Source organism: Chiloscyllium plagiosum, chromosome 6 (assembly GCF_004010195.1).
Source record: "Chiloscyllium plagiosum isolate BGI_BamShark_2017 chromosome 6, ASM401019v2, whole genome shotgun sequence".
In the NCBI taxonomy this organism is placed as follows: Eukaryota; Metazoa; Chordata; class Chondrichthyes; order Orectolobiformes; family Hemiscylliidae; genus Chiloscyllium; species Chiloscyllium plagiosum.
Genome location: NC_057715.1, coordinates 104,058,990 through 104,077,488, shown reverse-complemented (window position 1 = coordinate 104,077,488; position 18,499 = coordinate 104,058,990). Strand labels below are relative to the sequence as shown.

Genomic DNA, 18,499 nt, shown 5'->3' with positions numbered 1-18,499 from the left:
AAATGTCTTTGACGTATGATCGGGTGACTAGGATCTCTGGGTGTGTTGTGTCTTCCGGTTTAGGTCCATTGTACAGGAAATCGGCAGACTGCACTCACTGGGTAACCATTGTTCCTGAATACATTGTATAGGTGTTTATCCTTGGCCGCTCATAGTTCTGGGATGCTGCAGTATGTTATGGCTTGTTTGAATAGTGTCCTGACACAACCACCCTGACATAAGTGCAGTCCACTGATTCCTGCATAACAGAACTAAACAGGAAGGCATAACATGCCCAGAAACACTAGTCACCCTACCATACAAAGAAATTTCAGAGATGACCCTCAGAGTACTTTGGCCCTTAGGCATCAAGCAGCCCACAAACCTACTACTACACTGAAACAACTACTGACGAATTTAAAAAGACCCCGTATGCAAAGCCAACAGAACGAACACAATATACAAAACACCTTGCAAGGACTGCAACAGACATTTGAATTCAGGTAAGGCTAAAAGGCCAAAATGCATTATTTAAAATCCTTCTTCAATCAAATATAGATTTAATGTGAAAATAAAGTCGTGTTTACATTTCTAAAAATTCAACATGTTAGTTGGTTTGAGATCAGATTCAATTAGTCAATATTAGTCCTGAAGTCTTCTATAGCTTACCAAACATTCTGCTGTATCTTAAAATGCCAAAAACCCAAGATTAAGCTGCAGTATTGTTTTCACTGTGCAAGTACATAAGGCAAAGAAAAAAAAGGACTTAAGGATAGATTTCTGAAAAAAAAAACAAATCCATAAGTGCACTTTTTACCTCAGGTATCCACAAAGCACAGCTTACGTGTGCCCAGTTGGTCCCAGCACGTGTAGCTTTCATTGCTCCACCTTGCTTTGGACACAGAAGACACTGAGGATAAATTCCAAGTACACAAGTGCGACACAGCCAGCTACCTTCAGGCACTTTCAATATCCCATAACATGCCTGAATGCAAAAGAAATTTGGAAGAATATATATTGATCAACAAAATTCAACGAACAAGTGGTAATGTTCATATTTGTGATTCAAGATCGATCCACATCAATACCTGATGTCAAAGGCACAAAATATTCAAAACAATTAAAAAATATATAGTTATGGAAAAGGATAGACCTGATCTAGAAACTGAAGTTTAAACTGGGGTAAGGCCAATTTTGACAGTATTAGGCAAGAACTTTCACAAGTTGATTGAGAGGTTATTTGCAGGTGAAGGGATAGTTGGGAAGTGAGAGGTCTTTAAAAAGGAGGTAACAAGAGTTCAGAGACAGTATGTTCCTGTTAGTGCGAAGGGCAAGGCCTGTAGGTGCAGCAAATGTAGGACAACTAAAGGAATTAGGGCTCTGGTCAAGAAAAAGGAGATGTGTCAGATATAGACAACTGGGATTGAGTGAATCCCTGAGAAGTACAAAAGGAAGTAGAAGTATACTTAAGAGGGAAATCATGGAGGGCAAAAAAAGGGTACATGAGATATTTTTGGCAAGTGTGGTTAAGGAGAATCCAAAGAGATTCTACAAGTACATTAACGACCGAAGAGTAACTCGCAAGAGAATAAAGGCCAGCAAGGCATAGATGCTATAGCATAGATGTTGCTGAACTTGAAAAAGTTCAGAAAAAATTTACAAAGATGTGGCCAGAATTGGAGGATTCCAGTAATAGGGAGAGGATGAATAGACTGGAGCTTTTTTTCACCTATCAAGCATTGAAAGCAGAGGGGTGACTTTATAGAGGTTTATAAAACTGAGAGGGGCATGAATAGGGTGAAAAGTCAGTCTTTTTCCTCGGGTAGGCAAGTCCAAAACTAGGTTTAAGATGAGAGAGGAAAGATTTAAAAAAAGAGACTTGAAGGGCAAATTTTTCATGGAGAGGGTGGTGTGTGTATGGAACAAGCTGCCAGAGCAAGTGGTTGAGGCTGGTACAATTACAACATTTTAAAAAAGCATCTGGATGGGTATATAAACGGGAAGGGTTGAGAAGAATATGGGCCAAATGGGACCAGATCAGTTTAGATATCTGGTCAGTGTGGACACGCTGGATCGAAGGATCTGTTTGAGCTGTGTACTATAAAACACACCATAGCAATGAAACCACCACTCAAGTTCCCCTTTAAGACATAGAGCATCATGGGTGAGACATATGCCCTAATTTCTTTACTGTTACTGGATTAAAATCTTGGAATCTGCTTCTTAATTCTTAATCTGCTTCTGTGGGTGTCCCTACATTCAAACACTGCAACAGTTCAAGGTGCTATCTCATCACTACCTTCTCCAGGGCAATGATGTATGTGCAATATGCGCTGGCTTATCCAGCAACACACGTCATAAACAAATTAAAAACAACACCTTCTCAACAGCAATTATGATTAATCTTGCCAGTGAGTCTCCCATGAATGAATAAAAACATCTATAAATGGTTTCCTCTCAAGAGGCTAAGATGAACAAACATACCAAACAGGAGTAAGTGAGAACTGCAGATGCTGGAGATCAGAATTGAGAGTGGGGTGCTGAAAAAGCACAGCAGGTTACCCAGTATCTGAGGAACAGGAGAATCGATGTTTCGGGCAAGAGCCCTTCATCAGGACCAAACATATGAACCCCAAATAAAAGATCATTAAATAATCCTAACCTGCACATAATATCAGTTAGCATCAATTTTAAACAATTTTTAACCTCATCTTCAAAGCCTACTAGTGACCTGGGACTTCCCTATTTCCACCAGCCCGACATAACTCCACAATTCTGTCCACCTCCAAATCTTTCTTGTGCATCCAGTTTTCATTGATTCATCATCTAGCAAAAGTACCGAACTATACCCCCATTTGAAACATTTGCCACCAAGTCTATACCAGTTAGAGAGGAAAAAAAAGGCTAAGCATTAAAATTTCAGTAAACACTTTTAAAGAAGTTGTCACACAGGACTTTACAGGATCAGACTTGGATGTTACACTTTCAATAGTTTTGAGTTCAGTCATAGTATGTTGGCAATTCTTTTTGCTTCTGCTAATATTCATTTCACAAAACTAGCTTTTGAAATTTATTGGCAAAGGAACTGTAAAAAGGTGACCATTTAAATTTAACATTACAGCGCAGTACAGGCCCTTCAGCCCTCGAGGTTACTGAACTCAACAAAAGAAACTTCTGTAAGCTCAGGGAAAATACAGATCATAGACAAGAGATGTACAGCATGGAAACAGACCCTTCGGTCCAACCCATCCATGCCGACCAGATATCCCAACCCAATCTAGTCCCACCTGCCATCACCCGGCCCTTATCCCTCCAAACCCTTCCTCTTCATATACCCACCCAAATGCCTCTTAAATGTTGCAATTGCACCAGCCTCCACCAGTTCCTCTGGCAGCTCATTCCATACACATACCACCCTCTGCGTGAAAAAGTTGCCCCTTAAGTCTCTTTTATATCTTTTCCCTCTCATCCTAAACCTATGCCCTCTAGTTCTGGACTCCCCGACCCCAGGGAAAAGACTTTGCCTATTTACCCCATCCATGCCCCTCAATTTTGTAAACCTCTCTAAGGTCTCCCCTCAGCCTCCAACGCTCCAGGGAAAACAGCCCCAGCCTGTTCAGCCTCTCCCCGTAGCTCAGATCCTCCAACCCTGGCAACATCCTTGTAAATCTTTTCTGAACCCTTTCAAGTTTCACAATATATTTCCGATAGGAAGGAGACCAGAATTGCACGCAATATTCCAACAGTGGCCGAACCAATGTTCTGTACAGCCGCAACATGACCTCCCATCTCCTGTACTCTATACTCTGACCAATAAAGGAAAGCATACCAAATGCCTTCTTCACTATCCTGTCTACCTGCGACTCCACTTTCAAGGAGCTATGAACCTGCACTCCAAGGTCTCTTTGTTCAGCAACACTCTTTAGGACCTTACCATTCTACAAGTTCAGAGATTGCAATATTGAGATAAACTTTTAATTCGTAAATTTAAACAAAATAGAAAGAAGAGCTTGCGGAGCCTGTAGTATCCCGCTAGTCAGTGGAAAGCAAGGTCAGAAGTCTATTTGACTTTAAAATTTTGGCAATTAATGCCTGACTCCTTATGATTATTATTTGAGATTTGAAAAATATGGGTATGATAATGCGGCTATTCTACTAAGCTTGTAATTCAGAGATCAATAACAATGCCTGGAACTTTGGTAGTTTGAGAGTTTGGAGTCTGTGAATGAAAGATTTGGATGAAAGGTCACAAAGAAATCAGACTTTAGGAAAGATAAAACAACTATCTTCAACTACTCTGCATATTCACAACTCCAGTCCCCCATTAAATGTTATTACTTCTTAAACTGCTCTTCGAAATGCAGTTTTGAAAATATACCATTTAAGACTGTCAGGGTAACTAGCTATGAATATTTATGAGCTGGTCTTGTCAGCAATGCTCACTACCCAATAACTAAATTAAAATCAAAAAAGAATTTATAGATCCATTCCTTGAATTCTAACTACAAAACCTGAAAACAATTACATTTAATTTAGCTTACTTAAATGGATCAGCTTCCCTATCCATCACCCATTTTCATATGGAATAGAGATCACCTTTGCTCATTCAAGAATGCAATCTCATTAACTCCAACACACCACTTAACCAATGCCACTTAGCTACCAGTGATCAAACAGAAATCAGAAATCCACAGACGAAATAGAACCTATGTAAGTGAGAAAACTTAGATGTGTTTCACGGTAATGTATATACTGCAAAGTCCCAAACACTGCAGATGGTTGCAACTTTGTAATTCTGCAATAAAAGGTAACCAAAACATCAAATGGAGAATATCGTAACTTTTGATTTAGTAAATTGTTTGTATAATTAACATTTTAACTTACTTGATGGACACAGATATTACACCGATCACAGAAGACCATCTCATTGCCCTCTTCACTATCAGGGGAACGACATACATCACAGATAACATCTTCATCATACTCAATTCCCAGCCCTTCCTCAGTCTCAATGGCATGGTTCATGTTTTCATAGCAGTGACGCTCCAGTGCTTCTATAGTTTTCTCCATTGTGCATTCGTGGATCAAACCACATCCTAAATTAAAGCAATTTTAAAAGGAAAGTATTGATTTTAATGTTGTTTAGATGAATCTTTGTGTACCATTCATCAAGCAACAGGAAACCACTAAGATATTACGCCTATTAAAGTTTAAATTTTCTGAAGTCCTACAATCTCAGACAGCATGCATAGATAAAAACTGAAATTTTATTCCAAATGCCAAAATGGCCACAGCATATTGCAGATAAGGCTGGTGACATCAGCTAAACGTGACAGGCTTCAGAATTAGTCTGAGAGTGTGTGGTTAATGTCAATGTATTCCATGTGCAGTGACATCAGTGCTGGTGCACGCACAGGCTACTTCACCTTGATTTGATGATCATTAGTTTTAGAAGCAAAAATGGAGTCGATAAACAATCAAATTAGTTTCATTATTCTAGATTTGCTGCAAACCACACTACTGAAAAAAATTAGTTGCAGCAAAATTACACACTCATGCTTGACAGATAAACAAAACATCTTGGAAGAGTACTGTTCAGTTCGTGGTCAGTGATGTTGCATTGCAACTGTTTACACGAATGCACTCCTTACTCCACCTGCTGGTGGCATTCACAATAAACTCAGCCAGCGAGGACAAAAGGCTACAGTAGGTCTGTGCTGAGGAGCAGATGCGACTGTGCCTCCACATCGAGATAGCAATTTTCTGCCTTCAGACCCTGCAGCAATATCTTTACATTAGGCCTCATCGAAGATGCCCTGATGACATTTCTTCCGTCAGGTATGCAGCCTCAATAACAACATGCAGCTCCTATTCACACAGCGGACATGCCTTTGGATCTTCTTGGGGAATTGCTTGTTGTAGAGTGGCAGCTGTCGTCAGGCAGCAACTGGTCATGAACTGGTTCCTTTGCCATTGTGGTTTCTGCTGGATGACAGAGGAGAGGACTTGGGATGCTGTGCTGACCAGAGTAAGGGATGCATTAGATGATGCCATTGCAGCTGCCGTGGGGGCAGTCAACGTCCGATTCACAACCTGAGCCACCCAGAGTATGATGGATGAGGTACTCAGCCCCTACACTGCATGTGAAATCAAGCGGCTTTTGGATGAAGTGTCCTGTGTCCGTCCTGAATTTGACATGAGCCCTGCATAGTGGTCCTCCCCGGAACGTGGCACCCTGATCTGAGCCACATCAGGGAAACCCTGTGCAATTTAGAATGGCATGGATGAGTTTTCTATATGAGCTATTCCTGCACACTCACCACTTCCTCACCTTTGTCTGCTGCTTGGATATGCCTTGGTTTGACATTTTGTCCTCTGGCAGCAGAGATCCCGAATGGAGGGTCCTATACAAAGGGCCCACACCTTTTCCACTGGGAATCTAGAGTGGATGGTGCTGCAAGCAGCAATCCCATGCAATCACTGATTGAGTAAACTCACACAGTGCATTTGTGTGGCCTGGAGGAAATAGTTTTTCATATAGAATGTTTCCATTTGCTGCCTTTTTTTAGTGTTTTAAAAGGGGCTGCTTCTTAAATTCTGGCTGCACTTCAGCTGCAGGCTTCTGATCTGATGGTACCTGGTGCAGAAAGAAGGCGGTCAAGTTGGAGGGTCTTCTCATGGGTCTGCTCGTAGGCCTGGCCATGGTGGCCATTAACAGGTGCAGGCAGCAGGCTGCAGAGGGACTTGTCATTCCTTACTGTCTGCCCCTCTTTCGCAGTTATATCTGCTGTCCCTGGAGAGAGCATGTGGTACTCACCAGCAGAGTAAAGACCTTTAGAGACTGCAGGGTCTGGGATGTATTATTAGCCTAGACATTTTAATTTAGCAAGTTTCAGTTTTGTTAAATAAAGTTCTGTTCAACTATCAAATTGTGTTTTAAATTGATAATGCCCCACAGGTGTTTCATTATTTTTTTAAACCAAACAGGGAATCAAAACTACAGTTGAAAGAAATTTTATACAGTACCTTTAATATCACACAATGTCTCAAAGCGCTTAACAACAGGACTATAAACACGATTACACTGAGCCACAGAAGGTGACATTAGGGCAGATGAGCAAAAACTCAGTTGAAGAGGTGGGTCATAGTGAGCATCCTTTTAAAAAAAAGGGAAAAAAAAGGGGAAAAAAAGCGAGGGAGAAGCTAGAGGGTATCCCAAAGCTTAGAGTCTAGGCAGCTGTGGTTTCGAAGAGGACAGAATTAAAGCAGCACAGCTACTTTGGAGGCTTGTGGGGCCGGAGAAAAAGAGGACAAATTCTTCAAAGGACTTTGAAATAAGGAAGAAAATTGTTAAATCAAAGTATTACTTGACAGAAAGCCAAAGTAGGTCAGTAAACACAAGTCATAGGAACAGGACTGGGTACAAGTTAAGACTTAGACAACGGAGCATTGGATTACCTCAAAGGATGGGTTGTGGGAAATCAAGCAGGGGAAAATGTTGGAATAGTCAAGTCTAGAAGTAATGAAGCTGAGACAGAGACAAAACATCTGCTAATGTTATGGGCAAGTTTAATTTCAGCACAAGTAGCGTATGAAATTAGTGAGCAACGCTTTTATATTTCAAAAATAGTTATTCATTTGATATTATAGTTTATAGTGACCTACAGATCAGTAAAATTGTTCCACGAAAGCAAATGAACAAAACAATACTAGCAATGTATGCGGGAGAAATTGCAAATCCAACTTTTTTTAAGTTCACAGACCCATATTAAAAGATCACAATTCATTCAAGGAAAACAAAATTCCTCCACTTAACGTCATGATCTAATTTTCCAATCCAAATAGCACGAATGAGGAAAAAAAGGTTGAAAGTCATTATATGTTCAAAAAAAAAACCATAAACAGCACCAGTTAAATAATTTGTACTCCAGTCTGAGTACTTTACCATGCTTTTTTTGATATTTTCTAAAGTTTGTATTTACCATTTAATAAGATGCAAGATATTTTCTCTTTTTCATAAAAAAAACTACAATACCCAATAACTCGGAACAAATAAATAGGCTGAATTGTCAAACACTTTAGTTTACGGTAAACATGCCAGAAACTATTCACAGAATCCTCATATTTCTGAAACAGGCGATTTGACCTATCAATTTTGCACCAACTCTCCAAAGAGTATCCCACCCAGACCCAGCCCCCCACATTTACCATGGCTAACCCACCTAGCCTGCACATCCCTGGACACTATGGACAATTTAGCATGGCCAATCCACCTAACCTGCACATCTTTATAATGTGAGAGAGGAAACCACAGTACCCAGTGGAAACCTATGCAGACATGGGGAGAACATGCAAATTTCACACAGACAGAGTCATCCAAGGGAGGAATTGAACCCAGGTCCCACTTGCTTTGAGGCAGCAGCATTAACCACTGAGTCACCGTGTTGCCCAATAAGCAGCAGCACTGGTTCCGCCCAGTTTAAAATGAAATTTCAGATAAAGAGTGTTAATGAAAAAATTAATTACATCCCAATGTGTTTAATAAATACATACCCATTTCCCTCAGTTCTTCATTTGCCGCATGTAACCAATAAATGTCCACATCATCCAAGTCGTAACGGCACACAGTGTCTGCCAGTTCCAGGATGTTAACATATCCAGGGTCTGAAGGTTCAGTGTTAGAACAGCGGATATACTTCCGCGGTTTAGTGAACAAAGTCTCCTTCACCTTTTCCACAATGACCCTAAAACAGCCAAACAAAAGAAAGAAAGAATGCTTAAAAACTTCACAGAAAGCTATTTTTAAATAAATCAAAAAGCGCAAAAGCCGAACTGAATTCCTCTAATCAAGAATAGGGGGCAATTTTCCCTTTCAATCCCAGTGAAAAGGTTAATTATTGCACTCAATTAAAATTCAGGTGCAAGTTCCTAATTAAGCATAGGCCAGGGATTCAACCTTTGAATGGATTTATCCATCCAGAATGTTTACAGCATTTCAGTTCATTCAGTGAGAAGTAACCATTCCAATACGAAATGTGGCACAAACAAATAGTTTAAATTAACTATATATACAAACTTACATATAGTGAGTTTGCAAATATACTTTTTCATGAAAACAAATTTTTGAATCAGTGTTTTCTTTGCTATCAGTAAAGCAGTATTAGCCAACATTAATTACAAAAGGGATACTTATGGTGACAGAGATGGAATGATGGAATTTATGTAGGAGTGGAAAAGCAGAGTGCTGAATTCCAAATAAGAATTTAAATTTTTCCTCTTCAGACAAAACATTACACTAGGTATTCTAAACAGTGTAGAAATATATTTAAACCTCTATATTGAAACACTGTCAGTCAAACTAAGATAATTACAAATGCATTGGAAGGGCTTGTGAAGAGACATACAATCCAGACACTGACTGTGACAGTCTCAGGAGGATATTAACAAGTGCAAAGTACTAGAAATTATGACATTCATGGCTACAGAGAGACTGACAAAAAGAAAAGGATGCTCTTGAAAGCACACACGAGAACAAGAATGTCAACAGCAGTTCTGAGAGCTTTTGGGAGATTACTGAAAGGAAACTCATTCCCTCCCTCTCAAGGAGGCAGACACTCCAGCTTCTATGGAAACAGCTCCAGACAAAAAGCATAAAAGGGAACTGAAAGACTTCAAGATAATAATATTTGTTACTAACGACTATATCCACAATACAAGGTGACCAACTTTGGCCTTGGGTTAAAACCTTACACCAAAGCACTGCAGACTGCATATTGTTTTATCTTCCTTAGTATGGATTATGCACAAACATGCAGCGCAAGAGGAAAAGGTGGTATTCTTTTTCTCTCCCCTCCCCCCTCAACATTTTCATTGCTCTCACTATTTGGTTCTCACTTTGGTAAAAGGGGAAGAAACCAATTGGTGAGTAAATGGCAAGTTTTTTGATTCAGAATAAATAGTTTGCAAAGTTAAGGCTTGGCAGGGCTAAGTGATATGTCCACCCTGTGGCACATGAGATATTGTAAATAAACTATGTGCCCTAGACAAACATACCTGTGAGGAGTATCACTCGCGCAGAAACTTTAATTCCAAGTTTCAAAACTCACATCCACAAGGCAGAGGACTGCATGAATAATGATTAGTGATGCTGCTACACTCGAGTTTGGGAGCATATAGTCAGAAAATTGCATGACTTTGGTCAGCCTAAGCTAAAAAGGCTGGTAGTGCAGGAGTACCTGAGAAGGTCTGACTCACCATCTGGCTTTCGATTGTCGATACTGGTAGTATTGATGCTACTTTGGATTGTATTTTGCCCTGCTGCTGCTCTGCAATATCCTAGACCCTAGTGCTAGGGAGGCATTCTTCTGAAGGTGTGAATAGCCAAAGGTTAGGTTCGACATTGATACCAATAACAGACAGAAAGGGACATGAGGTCCTGAAAGCAGATATTTGGGACACAGGAAAGGAGGTTAAAAAGCAAGACCCAAGATTTGGAATCTCAGGATTAATCACTGCCCTACATGCTGGTGAGTACAGGGGGAATGAGCAACTGAACACATGTCTGGAGAGCTGCTGTAGGAAGGAGGGGGATCAGATTTGAAGTATTGAGACTTATTCTGGGTATGTGGGACCTGTACAAGACAGACAGATTGCACCATAGCAGGACTGGGTCTTGCAGAGAGACTTGCTGACACTGTTGGGTTTGGTTTAAAATAAATTGGGAGAATGATGAGAAGCAGAAAGTGAGCTCAAGTTGAATAGACAAATCTGGTAACAGGAAGTAGCATAAGCAAAATTAGAAGACAGAAGAAAGACACAAGCATCAACTTCAGGACATTCAGTAATTCCTCTAAATCTTCAACTTCTCAATTCATACTATCTTGCTTTCAACTATGAATCATCAATAACTGCATTAGAACTATTAACTTTAAATTTAAAAACAATTGGCAGAATACTGGCACACCATCCAGCACTTCCTTCCACCACGAAAGTAACTCCTTGAACAAGTACCAACTATTACTATAGTCCTAAACTTCAGTGTTCTGGTTAACATTACAAAGTACATTTTTTTTTGCACTTCAGATATTCCTCTGCCACATACCTTTCCTGACCGATAGGCGATCTGTACCTTTATTACTGTGCTAGTGGCTTTCAATGAGTGAACAGAATGTTAGCTAGAAACTAAAGGGAAGACAATAATGTAAAATGCCTACTCAGTTTATAGTTTTGACTGGTTAGTTGCCAGATACATGTTATAATTGAATAGAAAGAGAATCATATCCTTTTTGGGCAAAATAAGCAGCTGATACCTAACAGATGGATTTGGAATGGTTTCTGGACTGGCTGGAACCTGAACACCTTTCTCCCACTCCTGCTTCCATTGATCAGCCAAGAGATAATATTCATCCTGGTTCACATGGTGGGAGTCTGGAATCTTCATGGCACTGATGAGGTCCTTCCTAAATACCTAGCAAAAGCAATAATATATAATTTAAAACAAATATTAAAATACGTTGTCACAAAAAGTGTACAAAAAATTTACTATACCATGGTAACAATCAGGTTCAAATTCATAGATTCGCACATAGACAGAGAATGCACTAACAACTATCTGGGACACACGTTCCAGTGATAAAGTACAGTAGGATAAGCAGAGGTTTATTGGAATAGATCATTCGTGATCTCAGCTAGGAACACCACAAGAATGAAAGGAAAGATAAATGTGCACATTTTCCCCCAAAAAACAAGAATAATTAGAAACTCTCTGCCAATATATTTTAAAACTTAATGTCTCTACTTCAAATGCTCAAACTTTTCTGTATGTGAAGAATTATGCAGCCAAACAATTTAACATAGGCAGTCAGGCTCAGTGCGGCGCATCTGCATATTCTGAAAGCTACATATTAATATACAGCACCCTGTTGTTTCCAGACTGAAAGATCATACAGAAAGACTGTACAGAGGCACGTTCTCCATGGCAACACCTCTGTCCAAATGGACTTGCCAAACAAATTGCACTCTCCTCTCATTCCTATAAAATGTCAATTTACTCCTTGAATTTGTATTCTTGAGCAATGTCCCAATGAGTGCAAGACAAGATATTTTGATGAAGTGTTCTTTTTCAGCAGTATTCATTTTTTCCAGCTGTTTAAAAGATCAACTTTGCCTACATCAGATTCAGATTAATAAACTTAATGGATAACTTAATTTACTAAAAGCTTTGGTTTGTCCTAATTTCATTCCTTAACCAAAAAAAAAACTGGATAACTATGATTTTGGCACAATTGTGCCAATCCCCCTTAAACAAAAAGTGATGCCGTTAGAAAAGAGAGAAGGCCAGTGAAACCCTTTGGCCTGCTCTGCCATGAAATTAGAACACTAATCTACAACTGAAATATTATTTGTTCTACAACATTGTTACCTCTTAGCTAGCAAAATCTCTCTCATACAAAAGCAAAATACTGCAGTTGCTGGAAATCTAAAATAAAATCAATGTGCTGGAGAGACAGGTCTGTGGATAACTGGAGAAAATAGTAAGGTCAAAGTAGAGTCCAATAGGTCTTTTCTTTCCCAAATAATTCTCCAAATTACTATGCACTGTGTGTGAACACCCTTCACTGCTGAATTTCTTGGTTTTAATTTTAAGTATAATGTCCCCTCATTTTGACTTCTACCAAGGAATAGGTTATTATTGCATCTACTCTTAAGAATCCTTTTATCATTTTTAAGCACACATAGACAAATGGAATTCGAATCAAGTTCATGAAAAAGGTCACAATTCAACTCAATATGTCATAGCAACATTCTTGCAAACCCACTGACCAGCTCTAGTCCAAATGGGAACCACTAGAATCAGATGTTTATATTTGACTTCATATTTGAGCTAAACAAAGATAAACAACTTAGAATTTTCTTTCACAATGAAAACAATACAGCAATCTAATCTCTGTTTTTTGGCATTTTACGATCCTGTCGAAGACTTCAGTGACAGAATAATGATTTTAATTTTACCAGAATTGCCCAAGAAAAGCTAATGTCCTAGGAATACAAGAATAGCATTTGCATTTCCTGCATTTTAAAGAGAAAGCCTAAAAACTTTCCTGCAAGCACATGGAATTAAAAAAAAATCTTCTTTCCATGCAGGGAAAATCCAGATCTTCAATTCTAATTTAGACTTTAATGTCTTTTTGTCTGCAATGTACTAACCTCAGCAGGCTTCTTCTTCCCACGTGACAAGGCATGCCGGTCACTCCTGTACTTTGAATGAGAGGACAACGAAGTTGAAGGGCCTATGCAGGAAGGCACAAAAAGATATTAAAGCAAGATGACAACTCCAGCGACCAGACAATCCAATGGTGAATTGAAATACATTACAATAACAATATTATCCCAGTTTCATGCAACGAGTTACACCTGCATAAAAACTTCCAAAGAATCCATGTATAAAATAATCTGAATACTCAGCACAGGAGAAACACTAACATACATTATCTGCAGAAAAAATGTTGATAGGATGTTGTTCTCCCTGTCAAATGTGTAACTAGCAGGTGATCCAGCCAACTCAACTACCTTTACAGAATTGCTTGCTTGAATGGATGTCAATTAATGTCAAATTTAAGACCACAAGAAATAAGAACAACAGTAGGCTATTTGACCCCTCTCAAACCTGCTCTGCCATTCAATAGGATTATGGCTGATCAGACATTCCTCTTCTACTTTCTTGTCCTTTCTCCGCAACCCTCGATTCCCCTACTGGTCAGGAATCTATCTCAAACCTTAAATATAGACAAGGACTCTGCTCCCCACAGCTCTGAGGCAAGGAGTTCCAAAGACACTCACTCAATCCTCAGAAGAAATTCCTCCTCAGCGCAGTCTTAAATTGATGTTCCTTAATTCTGAGACTATGCCCTCTAACCTTAGGGTCTCCCTTGAAGTAAGTATCCCCTCAGCATTTACTCGGTCAAGCTTACAAATCATAAAACAGAAACTGCTGAAAAGCTCAGCAAATCTGGCAATATCTGTGAAGAGAAATCATGTTTCCGGTCCAGTGACCCTTCCTCAGAAGGTCCTTAAGAATCCTATATGTTTCAGGGAGACCACCTCTCCATCTTCTAAACTCCAGCGAGTAGAATGTCAACCTGCTTAACACTTGCTCATAAAACAATCCCTCCATACTAGGGATGATCCCAGTGGACCTTCTTTGAATTGCCTCCAAAATGAAATATCAATCCTCAAATAAGGGCACAAAAATTGCTCAGAGTAATACAGTGGCATTAAAATTGCCCCACTCTTATCAACAGATTTGAAATAAGAGCTAACATTGAACGAGCCTTCCTGATTACCTGTTGTACCTAGCTTTCTGTGTTCATGCACAAGTGCTCCAAGTCTCTGTCTTTCAACTTTCTGCAGTTCTTCCCCGATTAAGTAATGCTCTGAAGGCAGATGTTGAAATGAAGATTCACTTAATTCTCCCTAGGCAGTTTTTCAGCATAGCAAAACATAGATTTAACACCTATGCAGTCTACGGCAAAAACATTACACGAACATGAGGATATATTTGGATAGTAGAATAAATTGTCTTACTTACTCTCATTGTCTGAACTGTCACTGCTGCTTAAATGTCTGTTGCGTTTCATCCTGTCATGCCCTTAAAAAGGAGAGGAAGAGGTTCAACTTTCCAAGTAGGTCCATCAAATCAGTATTAATCTCACAGATGAGATCTTCAAATGTGTAAAATTGACTTACCATAAACTCAAAGTATTTGCACAAACCAATTCAATCAACTGCTGACTACATCAACGATGCAAGTTAGCTCTACAAAAAAAAACAAAAAAATTACACCAATTGAATGCAGTTATCATTTTACAACCTTAAGGTTTCAAGATTTACAATATACTTCACAGATTGTTACAACTCAGTCAACGTTGCCAAAGTATTTTACATCGTACAGTTCTGGAACAATGCCTTAGCTCATTTGATGGACTACAGGAAAAAAATTACCACCCAGTATTAATCACAATATCGCTGGTTCAACATTTAAGTCTGTACTTACTTGGCGCTCAGCTAGAGAAATGGTTGGGTGTAAAATTTCTCTCAAAACCTCTGGGCTGGAATAGGCAAGAAGGAAAAGACAGCAACCAGGGTTCCTAATCATAATCTGGTCACCCTTGCTAGAAAATTCACATGTGGGCACCTTGAGTGAGAACAGAATCAAGGGTAAGGCTCAGCTCCGACAATATCCTTGAAGTGACTAAAACAAGATAGCTCGACCCACATTTGCAAAACAGGAATTGTAATATACAGCTCAACAGGATTGTACTTTCTGTTGCAAATTATCTTACGCAAGCTCACCAAAAGCCAAATTTGTGCAATACCTGCCTCACTTGGGTATAAATTTCATTTAGCGAATGCTACCAATTTCCAAGACTGCCTTATTCAGAGAATCAATATGCAAAGACTAAAAAAGATAATAGTTATTAAATAGTTTGCTACAAACTTTCTAACAAAACTTCATTCAGACAAAATACTAAAGAATTATACGTTAAATTCTTACGAAGCTCTAATATTCGATTTTACAGGAGGATGGTGGTAAGGGGAGGCTTTTTTCCCCAGGACGTAACGGGAATATATTGCAGTGAATATGGAAACAAGAATATTTACTGCTGATCTAAAAAAAAGTCTTGGATAACTTATGAAAAGCGACAGTTAACTTCTTCATAATAAAAATGAAAAAGCCCAAATTGGTCACATAATCCCAGTTTTCACAGGATTATGCAACTGACTTTATTTTTCCCCAAATTCGTTCAGAAGCATGGCCTCACTAGCTAGCCCAATATTTATTTCCCATCCCTAATGGCCCAAATGTCAACCCAATGTAGGCCAAACCAAGCCAGTAAGGAATATGTCCTTTGCTAAAAAAAAAAAAAGGATTTTGAATGCCAGATGAGGTTTTTCCAGCAAATAGACAGTGGTTATATGGTTGTCATTTGTTTTAGTTTTTACTACAGTTTTGTTCACGGAATTCTAATTTCACCACCTGCCATGGTGGGATTATAGTTACATAAAGTCATGCAGCACAGAAACAGACCCTTCAGTCCAACCAGTCTATGCTGAACATAATCCCAAACTAAGCTAGTCCTACCTCCCTGCTCCTTGCCCATATTCCTCCAAATCTTTCTTATTCATGTACTTATCCAAATCTCTTTGGAATGTTGTAATTGTACCGACATCCACCACTTCCTCAGGAAATTCATTCCACACGCGAACCACCCTCTGCGTAAAAGCTTTGCCCCCCCCATGTCTTTAAAGTCTCTCTTCTCTCACTAGAAAAATTTGCCCGCAGTCTTGAAATCCCCCATCATAGAGAAAAGACAACGATCTAGACCGCTCACTATTTTATAAACTTCTGCCAGGTTGCCTCTCCACCTCCAACATTCCTGTGAAAAAAGTCCCAGTCTATCTTCTGCATTTGACCTCAGATTACAAGTCTAGTGACATATAATGCCTTACACGACTGCCTTGTTAGAGGCCCAATAGAAGGTTTCAAATGCTCACCAACACAAAATATTTGAAGTGCTGGGCATTATGTATACCTTAGTTTAATAAAAAGGCTACATGGAAGGTACCATTAAAAGCAGCAACAATCTGGATTCAGAAACTGCATAAAATAGAACTGTATATGCTGGAAATCTGAAACAAAGGAGTTCTGGAGAAGCTTAGCAAGTCTGGCAGCATCACTGGAGACGCAAGAAGAAAAAAGCTAATGTTTCAAGCCCAGTTGAACTTGGCTATTGAGGAGCTTGTGTAAGACTTTTGAAACATTAACTCTCTCTCCAGAGATGCTACCAGACCTGATGGGGTTTCTCCAGCACATACTGTTTTTGTTTCAAAGACAACATATTTATTACACCTCATTCTTTGTGCTTTAACTCTCTAGATTAATTAAAACTGCCAGGAATCACCACATATTGAAGAGGTTTGAGGACTGGCAGGTAGCAGATTTACTCTTAAAAAGTAAAGAGCAGTGAAAGTTATTCAAAGTTAGATGGAGTTTGATACACTAAGGTTCCACTTATAAAACATAAGAGGAAATTGTCATAGTCTAACCAGATTGTAGGGCTGTCTCTCATTAGAGACAGACATGAGCTGTAGTGGTTTAACCACAGGGTCACCTCATCAAAAGGCAAGGGGAGAGGTTGAGAAGAAGAGACCTTTATGGTGATCTTAGAGGAGTTCTGAAGGGTCACTAGACCAGAAATGTTAAACCCGATTTCTCTCCAAAAGATGCTGCCAGACCTGCTAAGCTTTTCCAACAAAATTCAGTTTTTGTTTCTTGCTACTCCAACTTCCAGGTTCCTTTAGGGTACAACAAAAAGACCTTGATAGGGAAAAGCAGTATGTGCGGAGTAATTGGACTTAAAGTAATGACTGACATAGTTGCTCTCGAAAAAGGTTGATATTGAAACAAAGGAAGTGGGAATGAATGGAAATATCACACAGATGTAATATAATCAAGAGTTGAGAGGATTGGTATATCAACCTCAGATAGGAGGACTCACATAGGCTGCATTTAAGACCTCTTTTACATAGTGTATAAATATAAAGATGACAAAATTAATGAAGGTGATAAATCCCAAAGCTGTAAAAGGCTAAATTTGCAGGAACATTTCAATATATATGGGAAATGGGCATACAGATCAGACATATAATTTCAAAAAGAAATAACAAAGCGCTTCATATTGAGTTAGATGACAAGAAGGAAATATTAAATACAAGGACGATAATGTTCATGACATTAAAAAAAGGTCAAGATTGATGATCGACAATAAATTGAAGCTATTGAAACAATGCTCAGTCATATTAAGTAAAGCAAAAACCAGACAATTGGGATACATACAAAAGATAAAAATTTAGCTGATGTACTGAGATAACGCCATTTGATAAATCATTAGTGTGGTTGCACTTGGAATACTGGATGCAATTCAGGTAGGCACAGTATAAAAATGCAGATTTGGCGACCAAAACGATTGAGGGGGTGGCAGGATGAGTTCCTAAATAAGCCATTATGGAGGCATTTTCTCACCAGAGAAGGTTGAAGGTTGCTGCTTTTAGAATTAAGAGATTAGATAGTATAAACCATGACAAAAATTTTCCATTAACCCTACGAAAACTGTGCAAATTCAAATGCAAGTTAGATGGAGACAGTGTATAGTCTCCAAAGTCTTCTACCAATGGAGGTTTTTCTTATATTCCTAGATCTATTGAAGGCTACTGGATACTATGATACAGAAACAACTCTCCTACTTGTCACGACTAGGATGGTAAGGGGATTAATAAGAGGACCATAGTCTTGGTTTATCTGGGAACCCCAATCTTCTGATTTCTAATCAACTGTAGATGTCCAGATTTAAATTGTTACTGGAGATTGGTATGTAATTGGAATATGCCACATGTTCAAGAAAGTCCAAACTAAATCGTGCACATCTGTTGCGTCTTAACAAAACAATATGTAGACAAAGTA

The 18,499-nt window shown here is 39.0% G+C and overlaps 1 protein-coding gene across 4 annotated transcripts in view; it reads right to left on the bottom strand.

Annotated features, from left to right (window-relative positions):
- The window catches only part of jade3 (jade family PHD finger 3), a 52,150-nt gene that overhangs the window by 11,318 nt on the left and 22,333 nt on the right, over positions 1 to 18,499 (bottom strand). For 2 of the 4 annotated variants that reach the window (XM_043692315.1, XM_043692317.1), the window contains exons 2-9: positions 14,725 to 14,793; positions 14,567 to 14,626; positions 14,322 to 14,411; positions 13,186 to 13,268; positions 11,289 to 11,446; positions 8,533 to 8,723; positions 4,864 to 5,075; positions 797 to 964 (exon numbers count right to left, since the gene is read on the bottom strand). In XM_043692315.1, the coding sequence (XP_043548250.1) occupies positions 797 to 964; positions 4,864 to 5,075; positions 8,533 to 8,723; positions 11,289 to 11,446; positions 13,186 to 13,268; positions 14,322 to 14,411; positions 14,567 to 14,615 (951 nt within the window). In that variant the 5' untranslated portion in view covers positions 14,616 to 14,626; positions 14,725 to 14,793. Of the gene's footprint in view, positions 1 to 796; positions 965 to 4,863; positions 5,076 to 8,532; positions 8,724 to 11,288; positions 11,447 to 13,185; positions 13,269 to 14,321; positions 14,412 to 14,566; positions 14,627 to 14,724; positions 14,794 to 15,031; positions 15,209 to 18,499 lie in introns of those variants that run through there. The other 2 variants (XM_043692316.1, XM_043692318.1) reach the window with 2 other exon arrangements.